The following is a 21,805-nucleotide window of genomic DNA, read 5'->3' on the forward strand; positions in this document are numbered from 1 at the left end:
GTTGCTTAGTCTTCACCAACTGTTTCATGCCAAAACTCTATTTGTTTCTTATATAGTTTGCTTTCTCACTACATACACATCATGAGTCATATATGAGATCAGTGAGTTCGTGATACAAGCAACTGAGGGGGAGATCTATAGTATAGAGAATACACTAAGCATTGGCTACATGTGTAGGATAGTTTCTGTAATTGTAAACAAGTTAGCATTGTGTGCTAGTAAAGTGATTGTGATCAACATCACTACTTGTAATTGTATTCTCTTTACATATAGTGGATTTATCCTTCGTGTAGGCTACGTAAACAGCCTCGCAGTGAAGTTTCCTTAGTGGAGAGGTTTACACTGCGTCAGCAAAAGCTTGTGTTCTTTTTACTTGAGCTGGTTGATTATCTAGTCTTGTCATTTATTCACATCATTGAGTTTTTGTTCCATCTGGTGTTTTCAATTGGCATCAGAGCGGGTTCTAGAACTTTCTAGTGATACCAGGAAAGATGGAACATTCACGTGATAGGGCTGCTGGTGGATCTATAAATAGTCCTCCATGGTTCGATGGTGGATGTGAAAAATATACTCAGTGAAAGATATACATGAAATCATATCTCTATGCTCAAGATGAACATGTGTGGAATATTGTAGAAAATGGCTGGACTATACCTATGGTAAAAGCAAAAGGAGAAAGCTCTTCCACTGCTAATCCCAAACCAAGGAAGGACTGGACTGAGGAAGAAGTTCGTGATTTGCAAGCAGATTTCAAGGCTAAGAATAGTATTTTCACAGCCTTATCTGACGGGAAAAACTGAGGATTAGTCACTGTGATACTGCCAAGCAGGCATGAGACCTTCTACAGACTACATATGAAGGAAATAAAAAAGGTACGTGCACAGAAATTACAAGCACTGATCTTTGAGTTCGAAACTATGACTATGGGCGGTTTCATCATCGTTGATGACTTCCATGGTAGAATTCTTAATATTTTCGATCAGTGTCGTAGTCTGGGAGCACCTTTCGATGAAGATAAGATTGTCAAAAAAAATCCTCAGGGCCTTGCCAGAAAAGTTTCATTCAAAAGTCACTAGTATAGAGGACTCATTTGACATTGATGAGTATCCACTCGATGAGCTCATCGGCAATCTCAAAACCTATGAGATGAGGTTAAAACCTGAGAAGAAAAATAAGGGAGTAGCCTTCAAGGCAGTAAAAGGAGTAGAAGAAGAAGAAGAAACATTGGATCTTGCTCTACTGACGAAGGAATTCAAAAAATTTCTCAAAGGCAAGAACTCCTCTAGAAATCCCAATGCTCCTAGGAAAAACTCTTACGGAGGAAGCAGTAGCAGCAGTGACTACAACGGCAAGAGTGGAAAAGGGAGCTTCAAGGGAAACCTCTCAGGAAAGCCTAAATGTTATGAGTGTGGTGGCTATGGTCATATCTCTACTGACTGTGGAAATAGGAAGCATGGAAACAGCAACAACAAGTCTCTTCTTTCAACTTGGAGTGATGATGAGTCTCAAGAAGTTGAAAATCTAGCTCTTGTATCATCACTTCTACCTGATTCAGAAAGTGATGAGACCTTCTCTGATGATGAAACAAATATCCGCTGCAGACAACTCTACAAAGCTTCAAAGGCAACTCTACTTAGAAACTTGAATTTGGAAAAAGAAGTTGAATTTCTGAGAACTGAAAAAGAAAAGATGGAGCGTCTATTGGAATCCTCACAATCTGCATGGAAATCAGAGAAAAGCAAACATGTGAGTGATCTACAAGATGACCAAGAGTTATTGACATGGAAGACTGAAAAAGATGAGTGCCTCAACAGGATCAAACTACTAGAACTGGATGTTAAAGGACAACAAGCATTGAACTTGGAATTATCGGCTAAAAATGAGTCTCTGCAAGATGAATTAAAATTGATTGAAGAAAGATTCACCAAGTTTGATATCAGCTCTAGCTCTATGTCAAAATTGCTCGGATCGGGAAAAGCTCTAGCTCTTGTGGGTTAGGATACACTGGAGAGAATTCCAAAAGTACCAAATTCGTAAGAGCATCAAGACCTTCTGTAGAAAAAGAAGAAGTCTCCACTAATGATCATGTAAAGATTGTGAAGGAAGGCAAACCAAACCCAAACTGCCAAGTAAAAATTGACCAAGAGTTCCCCACTGGTAAAAACAGGTACGCAAACTCTAGAACTTTTATTCCTATTTGTCATCATTGTGGTAAGATAGGCCATATCAGACCTAGGTGTAATGAAAGGCTTTCAAACTCACAGTTTTCTTAAGAAAAATGTACGGTTGAATCCCTACAGTTTGAGCTTAAAGAACAAAAAGAACTCATTAACAGACTAGCTGAAATTGTTTCTAAGAAGAACTTTCAAACTGAAAGAAGAAAAGAGGTCTGGACCAAGAAAAATGAAAGTAAGTGTCTTCATTCTTATGAAACTAATGATACATGTCTTTTCGCGTGTACAAGCAAAGCTCAACAAAGCTCTCACATTAAGGCAACTTGTTTGGTAGCCTTGACTGCATTAGCTGACAAGCGACGAGATTTCTGGTATGTTGACAGTGGTTGCTCTAGACACATGACTGGAGACAAATCTTGGTTAACATCTTTTGAGGATGAAAACACAACTGGATCAGTCACATTTGGAGATGGAAGGAAAGAAAATATTCTGGCTCGAGGCACAGTAAACACTCCAGGTATACCTAACCTTAAAAATGTTTTATTCGTTGAAGGCTTAACTGCAAATCTGATTGGCGTCAGTCATTTGGCTGATGACTATGAAGACGTGTGGTTTAACAAACAAAGATGTTTGGTCTTAAATCAGAAAGGAGAAGGCATAATGGGAGGTAAGAGATCTGTTGATAAATGTTATCATATTCAAGCTAATGAATCTTCCAGCTTGCAGTCTTGTTTGTCTATAAAATCTACAGAGGAGACCTTTAAACTTTGGCACAGGAAGATAGGACATGTCAACTATCAGGACTTGCTGAAATTATCTTCCAAGCAATGTGTCAGAGGCTTGCCCAATTTAAGGGGCAAAACTGACAAGATATGTGGGGAATGCAAAATGGGAAAGCAAACAAAGGCACTTCACAGGGTGATAAATTCTACAACAACCACAACGGTATTGGAGCTATTACACATGGACCTCATGGGACCAGCTCAATCTGAAAGTATTGGAGGTAAGAGCTATATGCTAGTAGTTGTAGATGATTTCTCAAGATACACTTGGGTAAATTTCTTAAAAGACAAGACTGAAACGTTTGAGTCTTTTAAAAACTTGAGTCAAAAATTGATCGTTGAGAAGCAATCATCTAATATCAGTATAGTAAGAGTAAGGTCGGATAATGGTACTGAATTTAAAAACGCCGCTTTTTCTAACTATTTTCATGAGCTTGGTGTGTCACATGAATTCTCAGCTCCAATCACTCCACAGCAAAATGGCATTGTGGAAAGGAAAAATAGGGTATTGCTAGACATGGCTCGAGTGATGCTACATGTTGCAGGTCTTAGCACAAATTTTTGGGCTGAAGCTGTCAGCACTGCGTGCTATACAATAAATAGAGTCTTTCTCAAACCAGGTATTGATCAAACAGCATATGAGCTGTGGAAAGGTAAGAAACCAAATGTGGGATACTTTCATGTTTTTGGAAGTCCTTGCTACATTTTACGAGATAGAGAACACCTCGGTAAATTTGATGCTAGAAGTGATGATGGCGTGTTCTTGGGATATTCTCCGAACAGTAGAGCTTATCGAGTTTATAATAAAAGAACTCGAATTGTTATGGAATCTATTAATGTCTCTATTGATGATCAATGTGTGAAATAGGAAGAATCATTTGCAGATCCATCTCCCTCTTCTGTTATACAACCTCTGAACACAGAACATCCAACTGAGGAAGAAGGAGAGGAAATCCCTGACATCATTTTTGAACCAGCTCCAACTCTGAGGAGAGGGTTCAAGAAAGTTCAAAAAGACCACTCCAGTCAAGATATCATCAGAAATCTAACAGATGGAACGACCACTAGGAGAAAAGCTGCAGCACAGGTAAGCCCCTCCGAGGTAAGCCAAGAGAATGTGTTACTGTGTTTTGTTACCCAAAATCTGCTAAGCATGAATATTATATCCCATTTTGGTTTTGTGTCCATTATTGAACCAAAAAATATTAAGGAAGCTTTGTTGGATGATAACTGGATTAGTGCTATGCAGGATGAGCTAAATCAGTTTACTAGGAATGATGTGTGGTACTTAGTACCTCGACCTAGTAAATGCAATGTTATAGGAACCAAGTGGATTTTCAGAAACAAAAGTGATGAAAAAGGGAATGTGATTAGAAATAAAGCCAGACTAGTTGCTAAGGGATACTCTTAGGTTGAAGGTCTTGACTTTGACGAGACCTTTGCTCCTGTAGCTAGACTAGAATCAGTTCGGTTACTTCTTTCTGTAGCATGTCATCTCAGGTTTACATTATTTCAAATGGACGTCAAAACTGCCTTTTTGAATGCGATTCTTCAGGAAGAAGTTTATGTGGAACAACCTCCAGGTTTCAAAGATCCACATAACTTAGATCATGTCTACCGACTCAAGAAAGCCCTGTATGGTCTGAAGCAGGCTCCTAGAGCCTGGTATGAGAGGCTTTTTACTCATCTTGTGGAAAAAGGATATACTAAAGGGTCCATTGATAAAACATTGTTTGTAAAACAAACTAAAAATGATCTTATCATTGCCCAAGTGTATGTTGACGATATTGTTTTTGGTTCCACATCCAAATACCTTGTCAAAGAGTTTCAATCCATCATGGAAAGTGAATTTGAAATGAGCGTGTGTGGTGAACTAACTTTCTTTCTTGGATTGCAAGTAAGGCAGATGGATACAGGGTTGTTTCTCTCTCAAACCAAATACGCTGAGAATTTGATCAAGAAATTTGGTCTTGAATCTAAGAAGACAGTGAGCATTCCCATGAGTACCACTACTAAGCTGCACGAAGACCAGGAAGGGAAATCAGTTAATCCAACACTCTTTCGTAGCATGATTAGAAGCTTACTGTATCTCACTGCCAGTCGACCTGATATTTCCTACAGTGTGGGAGTGTGTGCTCGCTTTCAAGCAAATCCCAAAGAATCCCACTTGGAACCTATCAAAAGAATCATCCGATATATTTCAGGTACAGTTAACTGTGGTATTTTCTATACATTCGATACTAACGTGGAAATTGCAGGGTATTCTGATGTTGACTGGGGAGGAAACCTAAAAGATAAAAAAAAAGCACTTCTGGAGGCTGTTTTTTTATTGGAAACAATCTTGTAGCTTGGCATAGCAAGAAACAAAATTGCATTTCCCTATCTACTGCAGAAGCTGAATATGTTGCAGCTGGGAGTTATTGTACACAAATGTTGTGGATGAAGCAAATGCTTCATGATTATGGCATTTCTCAAGGTAAGTTGTCTATCTTCTGTGACAACACAAGTGCTATTAACATCACAAAGAATCCTGTTCAACATTCTAGAACAAAGCATATTGATCTTCGATATCATTTCATTAGGGATTTGGTTGAGCAAAATATACTTGAATTAAGCTTTGTGCCCACTGAGAGTCAACTTGCTGATCTGTTCACTAAGCCTCTTGGCACTGCTAGGTTTGAGATGTTGAGAAATGCACTTGGGATATGTTCTAAGCAATAAGGTACTAGAATGTCTGTCCACTGTTGATTGAGAAATTCATGATCTTAGTACACTTTGACCACTATCACTCGTGAAATGCATATATTTTCGGCTATGTACATTCTATGACCATGCCTTATTATGGACAAATGCTTATGTACTCATGATTAGTCATTGCCTCACGTCACGTTACTATGTAGTTCACTTATTGCTTTAAGTGGTGGCATGTTTCGTGTTCCTTGTCATGGGAGAATAGATGAAGTAGGCAAAATGCTTAATATGCTCATATGGCTAATTTTCTCTTCTCAAAGTAATCAGGTCCTTGTTGTGGTGAACTTTCAAGGATTTGTTGATGTCGCTTTTGGGAAGCGACCAATTTAACCCTGAAATGTCATTAGTAGTATAAAGTAAATAGGGATCGTTCTATTCCGGGGATTGAGGGTACACCTGTCAATGTAGGACAAACAAACAATTAAAATTAAAACAAAGTATAATATTCACAAAGGTATTTACAATTATAAACATTATTTACGAAAATAGGGGGGATTTTGTTTTTGATTTTGGTTTTCGAAAATTAAACTAAGTTAAGAAAATAATTAAAATGCAAAAACATAAAAAATACAAATGGGATGTGAGAACAAAGATCAAAGTCGAAACTCATGATTAAAATTGATTCAAGTTCATCATTGTTCATCATAGTCATGCAAGAGGAGTTGATCATGTGAAACGTTCAAAAGCAAACAATTTCCCATATTTTACTTTCAATGCTAATTAACCTAAGCGAAAGCACCTAGATTAATCCTATCAAACATGCAATCAAACCCTAGAAAGCTAGTCAATCATGTCATGTTTAACGCATTAAGCACCTAGAAAGGCTATCAACTCAAATGTGCAACTTAGTATGAAAAAGTCCACCTAATTGCAATCTTCTTTGATTAAATTCGGTTTTTGCACAAAACCTTTACTACTTATTGATTCAAGAACACGAAACCAAAAAGTTGATCCATGTTCTCAAATTCATAGCAACAATCATATAAAAACCCTAAATGTTTCGAACCATTCAAGATTATCCTACAAAAGATTTCTATCATGCAAATTTAATCAAACACTCACACAAAAGCAACCATAAATCGCAATATATGAATCTGAAAATTAACAATCAATCATAAAATTTCAGAAATCAATATTTGTTCAAACAATTGTGTCAACTAAGGCATAACCAACGAAAATTACAAAGCAAAGGTTACAAGGAGAATCGGATTACACCGTGATGAAGATGAGATGAATGAAGTGATGAATGGTCTCTTGAATTTCGAAAGCAATCTTCAAGGATGGTGATGGATGATGTGCACGGCTTGTCCTCTTCTTCCTTGGCCTTGCTTGAACTTCGTGGTTGCCCTAGAGGATGGAGAAGAGCACGGCTAGCTAGAGAGAGTTTTTCTGATTTTTTTCAAAGTGTAAACGTCAAAAAGTTGGAACCCCCTGACGTTTAGAGTGTGTGAGAATATATAGGGGACGGCCCCTAGGTCTCCATGCCGTCCAAAACCCTAGAAAAGCTCACGGCTATTGCTTGCTTCTTCCACATAATTTCCTCCAATGAATTCTTGCCACATAAGCCCTATGAGGTGGAGCAACCAATCACAAAATTCCAGAATTAATTCCCTAAATAATCTTGCCGAAATAAAGAGATAATTTCTGATTTTAAGCTTCCCAATTCGGCCAAAATTCTTTAGGGAATGTAGGAACGTATCTAGACTTCATTTGAGCTTTTCTTGGTTTCCACCTTTTTCTCTTTCCTTTTATTTCTCCCTTGAATCTCTCTTGCCGAATTCTCTAGGGTTTCTTCTTCATGGTGCACGGCAATTCCTTCTTTTCCTCTTGGCTTGGACGGCAAAAGATATTCTAGGGTTTATCTCTTGATGAATTTCCATAAAAATAGCCCTAGAAAATCTCCCTAGAAAATCTCCTTTTAATTTCTGATTTTTCACGTCATTTTCCTTGTTTCTCTCTCCTTTTGGACGGCAAACATCTCTAGGGTTTCTTCATTGTGTCACAAACCCTAATTGCATGGGCTTTTGTGGGCCTTTGATCCATTTGCCGAAAATCCATAGAGTTCTTGGGCTTCGTTGCTTCATCTTCAAGCCTTCTCATTTTCCAACGCAAAGCACATTATTTTTCCATTTCTTTTTCATGGTTGCATTGGAAACTTGCTAGGGAAGCCTTCCTCCATTTCGCAGGGTTTCCTAGTTGGATTAGGAAAGCTTGTTTCTTCATTTCTGCTCATTTCTGTGGCCCGATTTCTCTCATATTCGTTCGTCTTGATGTTCGCAAGCTCCTCTTTCCATTCGTGCGTTCATTTCCACATTTTAGCTCGGAGGTCCTGAAAATAGAAACTAGTATGAAAAATAGAAACTTTTGAAAAATAGAAACTTTCTAAAAATGAAAAATGGAAACTTACTAAAAGTGAGAAATAGAAACTTTCCTAAACTGAAAATGGAAACTTGCCAGAAATGAGAAATGAAAACTACAAAAATGGAAACTTTCTACAATAAGGAACTTTCCCAATCAAAGAATGGAAACTTTCCCAAACAGGGATTTTTCAAGGAAATGGCGCAGAAAATGTAGGGAAAAACAGTTAAAACGTCGCATTAAAATGCTCCTATCATTTGTAAGAAACGAGAATGGTTCTATGTATCCTATCACTCAAAGTAATCAGGCCTTGGTTGTGGTGAACTTTCCAAGATTTGCAATAAACAAGTTGGTAGGTGCAACGTGTACGTAAATTGTGAAAATTCAAACAACAACTTGAGACTCTCTTCTTGGAGCATCCTTGTTATGCTCGGTACCCTAAGATCGTCTGGTCTGGGAGTTGCTAAGACGGGTCTTGTTACATGAGTTCTTGTTTACATCATAAAGAAGTCTCTGACTCAAATCACATAAGTATCTGGGAAAAATGTGTCCCACTTCTTCTAGGAGATCTCCTGAGCTCAGTCTATGTGTGAAGTTTTTCCCCTTCACTTCTTATCTCTTTCACTGAACATGTCTCTAAGCCCCATGTACTGCTCATGTTCACATTCTTCACCGATTTACTAGGTCATGTCTAATAATGAGTACAAACTCTATTTGTTGATGGAATACATCGTGGTTGCTACATGGAAATATGTTCCTTTCATTAATTGATTCGTGCTCCTTGTGTTTCAACTATGCTATATTTTCTCTGTTCAATATGACAACTGCATTCATTACCTTGATACTTAGCACAAGAACAGATTGTGTGATAAATTTGATGATTTTGTGCTTCTGGTTGTCTCTTCGAGTCCTGACTTAATTGCCATCTGGTTGCACTTAATTCTCTTATTGTTTACGCCTATATTAAGGGGGGGAAGAAATTTGCATGCGTGTATCTCGGAGAAATAAATTGTCATAACTCTTCTCCCCTTTGCGACGCTATCCCAATCGGTGTGTCCTTTGGTTTTCTCTAACCCTACCGGTTCTATATATCTGGTCTCTACTGTCTCTCGGATTTTACTCTTGTTTTTCTCAGTGTGCCGGTTCTATCATCATGGTTCGCACAAAGATCACTACTCGACTTGGTGGACATCGGCGTCTTCCTCCTCCAGAGGAGGGCCGACATGCCGCTGTCAGAGTTAGCATCCTTCATCCCGGCATGCACCGTGAACGCAGCCGGAGCCCTCCTCTTCGTCCCCCTTTGTTGTTCCTCCTCCTCCTCCTGTTTCTCTGGATAGCCTTCGCGACACCATCCTGGTGGCTGACTAGAGGCTTGCCTGTCTCACTACCGACATGGACGACATGCACTCTCTTCTGGTTCGTACTCATCATGCTGTGACCAACCTCACCAAGGAGATCCGGAACATGCAGCGCCACCCTCCCGGGTTTGACGCTCCCGGTCCATCCATCGCTGTTCCTGAGGCAGTCGCACCTGCGGAGAGCTCAACTTCAATGGATAGCGAGGAATTTCAGGACCATGTCACCAAGCTTTTGGAGGAAGTCGACGGGCCTTCCCCTTCAAAGGGGGAGAAGTGACATTTTTCTTTATTTTATTTTATTTTGAAATTTCTGTTTTCTGCATTTTAAATTCTGTTGGACAATATTTATTTTTGCTTTTGGGGTTGTAAGTGCATAAGCACAAACTAACTAGGATGCTTATTTTTACTATATTATGTGAGATTTATTTTTGGCAACTTGGATCTGGAAAAGGATGGAAACTGATTCCTTGATCCGAGAAGCTACTCTTTGTTCTCTATTATTATCTGTAATAATTTAACATGCAGGGGTTCAAACAAGAAAAACATCATGTGTTGAATAGGAATGCCCAAAGGGGGAGATTGTAAGTATTTGGGTCAATGCCATTCAACACACACTTTCCTATTGCCTCTAGGAGATCAGAGATTACAGAACTTTAGGAGAATACTTCTCCTGCATTCTAGGTAAATCAAGGGAACAAGAAGAAGATTGCAGAATCAAATATTGCAGCGAAAATCAAGGAGGATCGCCTCACTGATCTTGCGTTTAAGGTAGGACTCATGCATATCATTTTACATTATTTAATTTGATTTGCATATCGGATAGATGATGTGATATGCTTATCTTCATTCAAGTGCTTTTATCTTGCATATCACATGGAGATTGGATATGCACAAAAATAAGAAAAGTTATTTACTGTTTTTAAAACCTTTACATACATATCTTATTTGGTGATGCAATAAGAGATTTGATTGAGGGGGAGTCTTGCTCCTCTAGAAAACGTTTTGAAACAGTTTTCTGATGTAAGGTTTTTGGCTTCCAAAATAATTGTTTTCTTTGTGTGTTGCTTAGTCTTCACCAACTGTTTCATGCCAAAACTCTATTTGTTTCTTATATAGTTTGCTTTCTCACTACATACACATCATGAGTCATATTTGAGATCAGTGAGTTCGTGATACAAGCAACTGAGGGGGAGATCTATAGTATAGAGAATACACTAAGCATTGGCTACGTGTGTAGGATAGCTTCTGCAATTATAAACAAGTTAGCATTGTGTGCTAGTAAAGTGATTGTGATCAACATCACTACTTGTAATTGTATTCTCTTTACATATAGTGGATTTATCCTTCGTGTAGGCTACGTAAATAGCCTCGCAGTGAAGTTTCCTCAGTTGAGAGGTTTACACTGTGTCAGCAAAAATTGTGTTCTTTTTACTTGAGCTGGTTGTGTTTGGCTCCAATTTTGTTGCAGCTGGTCAACAGTCTCTTTTCTGCGCGGGCGTGCCAGCACCGTTCTGGTGCGGTCGTCAGGGGTGTCCCTTGACCTGACTTCTTTCAAGAGATTGTGGACGAGGAGAGCACCAACCTCGTCATGGGATTCTTTGTGCCTCGTGGCGAGGACTTTTGCTGAGCTTCTTGAAAATCACAATCGATACTCGATGTTGTAGATCGAGCAGAGCGAGAACCACTGGGAAATGAGGAGAACTTGCTAAAGCGTGACTTTAGCTTGGCTGGGTTGCTAGGGCGTTACCCTTACTTGGCTGGTTCTGTAACCGTTGTGGTCGCGGCACTACCGTCGGCTCCCGAGGAGATTAGGATCGAAGTACGTTGACAGAGGGTTTGGTGGCACTGAAAGTCGGCTTCTGGGAAGACTAGGACTAGGAATGTGATCACCGGTAAGAGAAAGAGAAGGAGAGGAGTTGCTCTTAGAGAGGTTGCTCTAGAGAGAACTTAGATCACTTAGAGATGTTGTTGTTGTGAATGTGTGTTTTGGTGTTTCAATGTAACCTCTATTTATAGGCTACCATGCCAACTACTTTGGCATTAAACAAATGAAAGTGGAGCACTAATTGGAGATAAGGGAGGTGGAGATGGAGCATTAATGGAGATAGAAATGATGAATTTCGGAGATAAGGAGATAAGGAATGATGAATTTTGGAGATAAGGAAGCACTTTCGGCTCCTTTATTCCTTCATGTATATCTCCATCAGGAATTCATATTTTGGCCGTGATGTCTTCATAACAAATGTTCCACTATGAGTGTAGATCATGTTGGTAAAATTTCAGAGCTTTTAGTATAGTGGTTGGGCCGGAAATGCTGTTGGACCCCTTACAGGTCCAGTTTTCCAATTTTGCTTCTGCAGAACATTGGACTGATCTTTTGAAGGCCTTTCACTTCTATCTGGATCTTGAACTCTTCATAAGAAATGTTTCTTAGGATGTCTAAAATGGATCTGCAGAGTTTCAGCCCATTTCGAGTTCATTTGGTCAGGCGGCCGCTCCTTCTGTTTAGCTCGGTTTCTCCTAGCCGAAGTAGGAAAATGTGCTAAAGTTGACTTTCCATTTCCATGCTTCCACAGTAGGCTTTATTTAGCCTCTAAATATATATTTTGAACTTGTCGACAATATATAGCTTGAGTCACTGACATTGGCTCAATTTCTCCAAGACGTGCCTTGTCAGGCCAAAATGCTCATTTTGGGTCCAAACATTGCCCCCCAGACCTCGAAGTCAAAGGTCTTCGTCTTGACTGAAGAGGTCTTGAATCAGTACTACTCTTATAATGTTGTTGCTCCAAAGCCACTTGTATTGGCTTGACTGTTTTCATGTAGGCCTCTAAATAGGCCATAAAGCTTGAATGCCGTAATCTGAATTGCCTTTGTTATGAACTGACGCTTTCTTTGCCAACTTTATTGCCCCCCCCATGGATCTGATGTCTGGTATGCAATAAATTGATGAAACTTGAACAGGTTGTAGGAGATCAGAACTTTAGCGTGCCACCCTATGCGAAGGAGACTGCTTTTGATCGCGAATGAGGATCCTTCTCTTCCTTGGTGGTTGCTTCGCCATGTGTATAGCAACAAGTATCTGCCTTGTTCGCTAGCTCTCTGTTGATTTTCTCAAATGTAGGGGTTGGAGCCGCTTTCCTGGCTTGATCAAGGCCTATAGTACTTGGTGAAATAAGATGCAGAATAGCAAACTGTTTGCTATCATTTAATCCTTCGCGAGTCTTATGCTGAAGAGGATGATTGGATCATGGCTATCGACATCATGACATATGACCAAGCGAAATCACCATACTTGCTGCAACTTTAGCATCTAAAACCGCATCGGTTTTAATCATGTTTTAATTAAAAAACATCAGGCCACTATGCTGGCCCTGCGGTGGTAAGAAAAGGTGGAATATCTTCACTGTCGCCTTAGATGCGATCCTCAAGATGGAATAATGATTCATTAATTATCAACCAGGGCCACTCACTAGCCCAACTAATAAATTAATCTCCAAAATATCTGAGCTATAAATCGAGGTGTAATGGAGAAGTATCTTCACTATCACCTTAGATGCGATTCTCAAGATGGAATAATGATTCATTAATTATCAACCAGGGCCACTCACTGGCCCAACTAATAATTAATCTCCAAAATATCTGAGCTATAAATCGAGGTGTAATAGAGAAGTAATCCTTGCGACCTAGAAATGGCATCCAAGAAACCATTCGTTATCGATCAGGCAGATGAAATCACTGAGAAAGCCGCATTCAACTGGCGGACTAACATGAGTATTCGATGTAGACGTCAGACCGGAGAGGAGAGAAGCCGACTGATGGGCTTTGGTGGCGGTGATAGTCAAGCGAGTCTGGGTCCCACACCTCGCGATCGTTTGCCAGATGATGTTATGGCCTATTATGGGCTTCCCATCCGCCGTCCCATAGCGGCTCTTCGGCAGGTGCCTGGTGATTTTAGTAGTTGGGGACCAAGGAGGAAAGTGGGCTTCTTGCCTACTGTCACTCCCGAGGAAAAGGTTTGGTATCAGGAGGTCCGAGCGAGAGATTTGGCCCGATGGGACGCGGTGGGTATCACCCAAACCATCGATCTATGCTTCTGTCTTCCCCATAATACTAGCCCTACACCGCTAGCCGCCGCTCTTTGCTTCTGGAACACCTCCAGCAATACATTCGATTTCCGGTTTGGGCAGATGAGCATAACTCTGCTGGATGTTCTTACCATCACGGGGTTGCCCATTGACTTTGACCCCTATGTGCATGGTCAATTTGATGGCATTCAATTTTCTTTGAGAATGGATATGGCTGGTCGAGGGCATCACAGAAAATCCTACCCATTCTAGTGCGACTATTACTGCACCCAACGAGACCATACATGAGGTATCGCATTCCTGGAATTCTGGCTTTGCAAATTTATCTTTTGCACTTCTTCCAACAAACCTACTGGGCCCTGGAATTCTCTGGCCACTGCTCTCTACAATGGTATTTGCGTTGGCCTTGGGCAACCTATATTGGGTGCGTTATATCGCTCCCTTTATAGAGCCGTAATGCGCCCATTTGATACCGACATTAGTGGCCCCTTTTGGATCCTTGCCTTTTGGCTGCAGATTTATTTCCCTCTCTTTCGTCGCGGCGATATTCCAAAGGAACCTCCAGTTGATTCCCTTTTGGGGAACTGGCTTTGCCGCAACGTAAGGTATCGAGCTCCACCCTACTCCGAGTGTTTTATTTACTTGTACTTGCTGGGAGAGATGCCGGACCCAAAAATAGTCCTTTCTAGGCGATTCCCTCCTCCCCTTGATGATGGATTTCTGCCCAGTGGACGGGATCATAGTGAAAGAGCCCTCCTGGCCTTTTGTCGCGCCATCTCCTGCTTGGATATTCGTCTTGCCACTGATCGCGTAAGTTACGAGCTCTACGCCCCTAACCACTTTGCCCGCCAATTTGGGTTGGCCCAGTTGGTACCCTGGCCTCTGGTTGATTCTGCCAATTACTACACCTCTTGGCGGAGATTAGCCCCGCCTGGGTCTGCCCCCTTTCAGAGTCAGTTTACTTTGATAGTGATTCCCCCTTGGGTCAGAGCGCTATACCCCCTCAACGATGTCGATGATGACTATGTTGATTGGTGGAAAGAAGTGTCAGTGAACTGTTGGGACCTGCTACATGACGAACTCTTCGTCCTGATCTTTCGTGGCATGAGTAGCCCTGGTCCGGAGGACCGCGAGATTCTTGAGCGCTTCTCCAAACCTGCAGAACAACCCCCGCAGCCTATTCTACCTTCTCGCTCATTGCGTCCAGGGATACAAATCCACGAGCCTAGGGCAATAGTAAGTTTTTGTCTTTCTTCACCATTCCATTTCCTTGTGTTGATTTTCCCACTCTTATTCCTGAGTGTGTTTTGCAGCAAACTACCCGGAGCAGGACAGCCTCTGTTCAGGCCGGGAAACAAAAGGCAATAGCAGAGGAGACTTCTGAGGGAAAGTCTTCGCATGATAAAGATCCTGCTGAGGTAATTTGGTTAAGAACGATCCCAAACTTGTATATTTGGTGCTTCCCCCCTTTTTGAGTTATGATTCTTTTCTCGTACAGGCCACTGCTGTCTTTGCTTGCAAACGCGATCGAGATCAATTCGTCGAAGAGAGTTTTGAAGATGATGAACCTCTGGGAATGCAACTGGTAAACTCCGACCCCGTCTTATCCTATTTAAATTTTAAAATCTGGGCAGGATTTTCACTATGTATCTTTTGACAGGTCCGTCAAAGGACCACTGATCCCTCTCGCCTGAGCGAGGCTGGACCCTCAGCCACTGCAGAAAAGCCAATTCTCTCGCTAGTTCAAGCATCAACTAACCCTGTGGCAACTCTCCCATCTCCCACTACAGAGCATCTGCAAGGTCCTACCATTCTAATAACGATCTCTGATGACGACTACTCGGAGGATGAAAGCGTGGAAAGCCACTCTGAGACTTCTGCCGCTTATGAGGAACTGATGACGACAGAGATTCTCGCTGCACTAGAGGTTCAAGAGGTGAATGAGGCGGGGCCTCTTCCTCTTGACCACGTACCAGATATTGACCCGACAACTCGAGAGGTAAGCCACTGTTTGGCCAATACTTTCCATTTCCCTTTAGATCCAACCCTGCTCTCTGACATTTCTGAACTTGACCAGGATTCTGTTTGTACCAAGGAGGTGGCTGCAAACGCTGCTGGTCTTATCGGCGGGACAGTCGTCCCAGAGATGGAAAATGATACTAATGGTGGTGGTGCCCCCCAAGTCTCGCGAACAAATGAGACAACCGTCGAAGCTGAGGGCTCTGTGCTTGAATCTGCTCCACTTGCCCATGGTGAGCCGCGAGTTGAGTTTCCAGATTCCCCTGAGGCTGAAGGGACAGACCAACCTGTTGAAGATGAAGAAACTGAGGAAGCTGTCCACCCTTTTGCATTGGTGGTTCGTGATCCTGTGGCGCCTCTGCCGCCTCCTCCTCCTACCAGATTCGAGAGATTGATGAGGGTGTTGGAGGTAACTCCTCCTTCTGCTGTGGATGAGGCTAAGATGGTGCTTCATGAACATCTGGGTCCTCGGGTATTGGAGACTGACATCCTCCCGCGAGTCTTGGAAGCTCTAAGGTATCTTCGCCAGGAGAAGGTATTGACCCTGCAACAATTTAGTGCTATTGACGATCTGCTGAATGAACTTGATAGGGCTCGCCGCCATCAATCAGCCGCGAACACCCAGGCTCACGACGCTCGAGAGGCTTTCAATAACCTTTCCCGAGAAATGGACATCCCCCGCGGTATTTTAAATGAGCGAGCCATCCGTCTGCGGGAACTACAAATCCAAAGGTCCGACTTCAAACTTCGGATCCAGGATCTCCAAGCCTGTTTAGCCTTTGTTGAGAAGGCGATTGTTGCAGAAGAAGCTCAACTCGATGAACCTTTGGCTGCTTCTGAAGAAATGGGCCGCAACCTGGCCCGTATCAGAGATCGGGCCACTCAGGCCGAAGCTGGTGCCATTGCGGCGAAACGCCACGTGGAGGAACTTTGTTTGAAATTGAGCTTTGCGGGCCAATCTCTGTAGGCCCCCTCGAAAACCGTTCAGTCTCCTCACATGCTGTTAATCCCTTCTTTTCCGAGATTTAAGGCATTAATCACTCGTTGAAAAACAACGGTCGTGAAAAATAATCTTGTGAAAAGAACAGTTACCTCCTCGAAAATAGTTCGGTCTCCTCACATGCTATTAGTCCCTTTTTTTCCCGAGATTTGGAATCACTAATCTTGATTTACTGATATCGGTTTGACTTTTGACCATCCATCCAAGGGTGGGGATTTTCCTGAAGTCCCTTTAAATAGTTGTATTTTGGGCAAGGAATACTCACAACAAATTTTCTGAAACATTCAAGAAATGGCCTTTCAGTCCTTGCTTCTCTTTCTCCTTCTTCACAAATCTTCCCCTCATGAAATGACCTTTAGCCTCTAAATTTTAGGCTTTATGGCGTAATCTTAAGCCTGGGTTAGGCCTTATGGCGTAATCTTAGGCAACCCCTTGTTTCGCCTTTCTGGAATTTTGCAACAACAATGCCAGGCTTCAGATTGGTTTAGAAACACGAGGGGGCTCCGAGTGTGAGATCCACGATCATGCGAGATCATCTTTATTAGGATCCCCCACTTGGAGCAAATAGGGGAAGGGAGGGAAGCCAAATTGAGGTTCGTCTTTCCTCCTCTATTTCCTTCCTTCTGAACCCGGCCTGTGTTGTGCCCTCCAGATGGAAGGGGCTTTGGTTCTCACCTCCTTCTCCCCCTTTCTCTTCTTGATAGAATCTTGGAGGGATAAGAAGGGATGGACTCTTTGAAGGAATGGGTTCAAGCTACAAAATGGCTGTTCCTGTACTTCACGTCCATCTAATGGTGGTTACCAAGGCTAGAGGGGGTGCAGAGACTCAAGCTGATATTCGGTTCCTTCACTCTCTGCCCCTCCAGGAGATAATGGCGCGGCTCAACCCGACGTTGGATTCCATAGCTGCTTCAAATTGAGGGGGCTTGGAGGCTCCATTTTCTTTTATAGGTGTCTCCCCTTCTCATGGATACTGGCGTTGGCCAAGCCTATGTTTGTATTCCTCTGCCGTTTCCATGTAAAGGGGGCGCAGGGGCTCCGTTACTCCTCTTTTTCCTTCCTTGAAGTCTGCCCTCCTTGAGATAATGGCGCGGCTCAACCCGACGTTGGATTCCATAGCTGCTTCCACTTGAGAAAAGATTCAGAAGATATCCGAAGATTCCTGTTTTGTATTCTAGCCACTTTTGGCTTTGTAATGAATGTACTGCTTTTGGCCGCACAGCCACTTTATGAATACAATAATATTTTCTTATCCTGATATTCCAATATCCGTGAGAAGCCAATAATTGTTTCCCGCAAAGCCTCAAATATAGGCCCCCATAGTTGTACATTGAAAATAATATGAACTTTTAAAATATGCTCCTCATCAAAAAGAGCCTTGCGGCGAGGTTTTTGAGGACATATGTATCTTTTGGATCCACTTGCTGGCTCCCAACTCAAAACTCTTAGCGCCAATAATTCCTTCTTTTCCGAGCTTTAAGGCACTAATCACTCGTTGAAAAACAACGGTCATGAAAAATAATCTCGTGAATAGAACAGTTACCTCCTCGAAAATCGTTCGGTCTCCTCACATGCTGCTAGTCCTCTAATAATAGCTAACTCCTCAAAAACCGCTCCTCACATGCTGCTAGTCCCTTTTTTCCCGAGATTTGGAATCACTAATCTCGATTTACTGACATCGGTTTTGAAATTGAGCTTCATCAAAGGGTGGATATTTGCATGCCTATATCTTCCTCCATATTATAAACTCAAATTTCCAATCCCAAAACCAATTCATCAACAACAATCTTTCTTAATTACTTGTCATCACCATTCTTCAATTCTCGCACTCTCTCAACCCTTCACCAATGGAACCACAAACCCAGCAACCAACCGAGGATGGAAGTAACAAAGCAGTCGGGAGTAGTGCTAACATGCTTCGCAGGAAGAGCTGTACTAGGTGGATTCCCACTACAGATCATATAAGAATCCTCAAGGAGCTTTTCTACAACAAGGGAGTTAGATCCCCAACTATAGAGCAGACTCAGAGGATCTGTCTCCAGCTGAAATGGTACGGCAAGATCGAGTTCAAGAACGTCTATTTTTGGTTCGTGAACCAAAGGGCTCGGGAGAAGAAGAAGAAGAGGTCCACTTCGGATGTTCATGTTCCCATGCAAAGATCAGGGCTTGTTGGTGATGACAATGTTACCAATTGGAAACATGAGGATCAGTATATTAACTTTGGATCTTCTGCACCTGCTTCTGCTTCTTCTGCTGGTGTGATGATTGCTTTTAACGGGCAGATGGGGAACTATGGCGGTTATGGATCCATGAACATGGAGAAGAGTGCTAGGGATTGTTCAATCTCAGCTGGAGGGGAAACTAGTTCTACTTTCTTTGACATGAATGTAGAACAAACTTTCATGGAACAAAGAGGAGAAGATCACCAGGAGATTGACACCCTCTCACTGTTTCCCGTGCATGGTGAGGACATCTGTGGCAACATGAAGACTACTTCCGATGGAGGTGGCGGTCACGGTGGTGGCTCTCACATTTCCCTTGAGCTCAGCCTTTCCTGTGAGGGCAAAGCTGGAAAAAGTTTCCGGAGCCGCTGACTCGGCTTAGTAGCTTCGCGAGTGTAGGGACACTTAGAATTGCCCCCGAAGAGTTGTATTTATGACTTTTTTTGTTTTTTTTGTTTTTGTTAGGGTAAATGGGCTTAGTATTGCATAGTGTTGCCCCCCTAGTGTTGCTAAGCATAGCGAAGAAATGATTATGGGCCTCAAAAACAGGCCTTCATGAATGGGCTTTGCAAGAGTAGGAACACTAGAATTGTCCCCCATGTCTTATGCGAATAAACTATCTACGACTCCTCTGAGTCCCAAACATTGAGAAAGTATTTCTTCAAGTATCTCCCATTGATAGGGTTATGATGGACATCTCCATCCAGGTCCTTGAGATGAAAAGCTCATTTCCCTAAGATTTTATAAATGATGTACGGGCCTTCCCATCTTGGAGTCCATTTGCCGCGACCATCTAATTTTTCTCCAAGCGGGAGAACTGCTTTCCAAACCAACTCTCCTTCACTGTAATTCCTTCCCCTTGTTCGCTTGTCATAGGCTCGAGCAACTCGTTGCTTTTCCATGACCAAACTATCTAAAGCTTCCAATCGCTGTTCGCTAAGGTCTTCATGTTCCTGCCACATAGCTTGAACGTAGTCTTCTCCAATGAGATGATGTTGCTCTTGGACTCGTAATGATTGGACGTTGACTTCCAAAGGTAAGACTGCGTCATGGCCAAACATCAAAGCATAAGGTGTAGTCGCGGTGGGATTTCACTTTGATGTGCGGTAGGCCCAAAGAGTCTCATAAAGGGTCTCATGCCATTGTCGCGGATTAGCTTCCAACATTTTCTTCAGCAAAGTGATGATGATTTTGTTGCTGGCCTCCGCTTGACCATTAGACTGAGCATAATAAGGACTGGAATGGACGAACTGTATTCCCCATTCCTTTGCCAGTTTATCAACTTCACCACCCATGAAAGCTGCCCCCCGGTCCGAAACAAAAACTTCTGGGATACCAAATCTGCATATGATGTTCCTAAATAGGAATTGTCGCAACGTACCACCAGATGCTTCTTTCAAAGGTTCTGCTTCGACCCATTTTGTAAAGAAATCGGTCGCGACAATGATGAACTTGTGCTGAAGTGATGAATGTGGGTGAATCATCCCAATTAAATCTAGCGCCCATCCTCTTGCGGGCCAAGGCTTAATAATGGGTTGCATTGGAACATTAGGGACATGCTGGACCGGCCCATGAGCTTGGCAGTCCAAATAACCTTTAGCGAATGCGATGCAATCCTTCAAGATACTGGGCCAAAAATATCCATGTCGTCTGAGCAACCATCGCATCTTTGGACCTGCTTGGTGAGCACCGCAAATGCCGGAATGAACTTCGCGCATGGGTTGTTTCGCTTTGCAGCCATAAACACATCTGAAGTCTATGCCATCTTGGCCGCATCGTCGCAGCTCGTCACCTCTAAGAAAGTAATTTAGTGCAAGAAAACGAATCTTCCTTTCGGCAGTGGGATCTGGCTGCTTGAGATAAGCGATCAAAGGGATGTGCCAATCTACGTCAATAGGTTCCAGGGTCGCGACTGAGGTATCATCTGGAGGATCTCTTCTCGCCATCCATGAAGGAAGCGTGCGACGCTCGACTTTAAGGATTCTCTCCCGCACGCCATATCTCAATGTTACCCCTGTTGCCAGCTGGGCCAACTCGTTCGCTGCAAAATTTCGCTCACGAGGAATGTGCTCAAGATGCATGTTATCAAACTGGTCCAACAAGTCTAATGCCCTGTTCCAATAAGGAACCAACGTGAAGCTATTGCATCTGAACTCGTTGCACAACTGATTGATAACCAAGAGAGAATCGCCAAGTATTTGTACATCTCTGATTCCCATTTCCAGTAGTACCTCTAGGCCTATAATGAGGGCCTCATACTCTGCTTGGTTATTGGTACACCGGAACTCCAACTGGAAAGAGTAGGAAAATTGATCGCCGGCCGGGTTTTCCAAGACAACCCCTGCTCCTGCTAGCGTATCTGTTCTTGACCCGTCAAAATATAACACCCAAGGCTGGAGTGAGACTGTGGCTTGATAAAGCGTGGCGTACTCTGGCAAGCACGCTAAATCCGGGCGATCTAAAGTTGTGGCAGCGACCTCTAAATCTCTAACCGCGGGGACATCCAGCATAGGGTGATGTGCCAGAAAGTCTGCGATGGCCTGCCCCTTTACTGCTTTCTGTGGCACATACTGTAGTGAGAATTCTGATAGGGCGAGCACCCACTTGCCAATACGGCCTCTCAAGATAGGTCGCGATAGCATATATTTGACTAGATCGGTTTGAGCAATGATGCAAGTAGTAAAGGACAACATGTAATGCCGCAACTTGCATGCTGAGAAGTATAATGTAAGACACAGCTTTTCCATTGGAGTGTACCTTGTTTCGCAATCTGTGAGTGTCCTACTGAGGTAAAAGATGGCATGTTCAACACCATTTTCATCATCCTGAGCGAGGAGGCTGCCAATGGAAGCCTCAGCTGCTGAAACATACAACTTTAATGGAAATCCCGCTCTAGGAGGAACAAGCACTGGCGGGCTTGCCAGATAGGCCTTGATTTTGTCGAAAGCCTCTTGGTGTTTAGGTTCCCACACAAACTCGTTCTGTCCTTGCAACTTCAACAGTGGGGAAAACGGATGGATTTTGCCTGAAGAGTTAGAAATGAATCATCGCAA

The 21,805-nt window shown here is 42.5% G+C and overlaps 1 protein-coding gene across 1 annotated transcript; it reads left to right on the top strand.

Moving 5' to 3' along the window:
* The first annotated feature begins 18,052 nt into the window (after nucleotides 1-18,052).
* On the top strand, nucleotides 18,053-19,222 carry LOC121052731 (protein WUSCHEL-like). Its single transcript, XM_040518416.1, has 2 exons — nucleotides 18,053-19,047; nucleotides 19,218-19,222. Exons 1-2 carry the CDS (start codon nucleotides 18,378-18,380, stop codon nucleotides 19,220-19,222), a joined length of 675 nt encoding a protein of 224 aa, XP_040374350.1. The 5' UTR covers nucleotides 18,053-18,377.
* Nucleotides 19,223-21,805: the final 2,583 nt, after the last annotated feature.

The sequence above is a fragment of the Rosa chinensis genome, chromosome 1, assembly GCF_002994745.2.
Source record: "Rosa chinensis cultivar Old Blush chromosome 1, RchiOBHm-V2, whole genome shotgun sequence".
Classification (NCBI taxonomy): Eukaryota; Viridiplantae; Streptophyta; class Magnoliopsida; order Rosales; family Rosaceae; genus Rosa; species Rosa chinensis.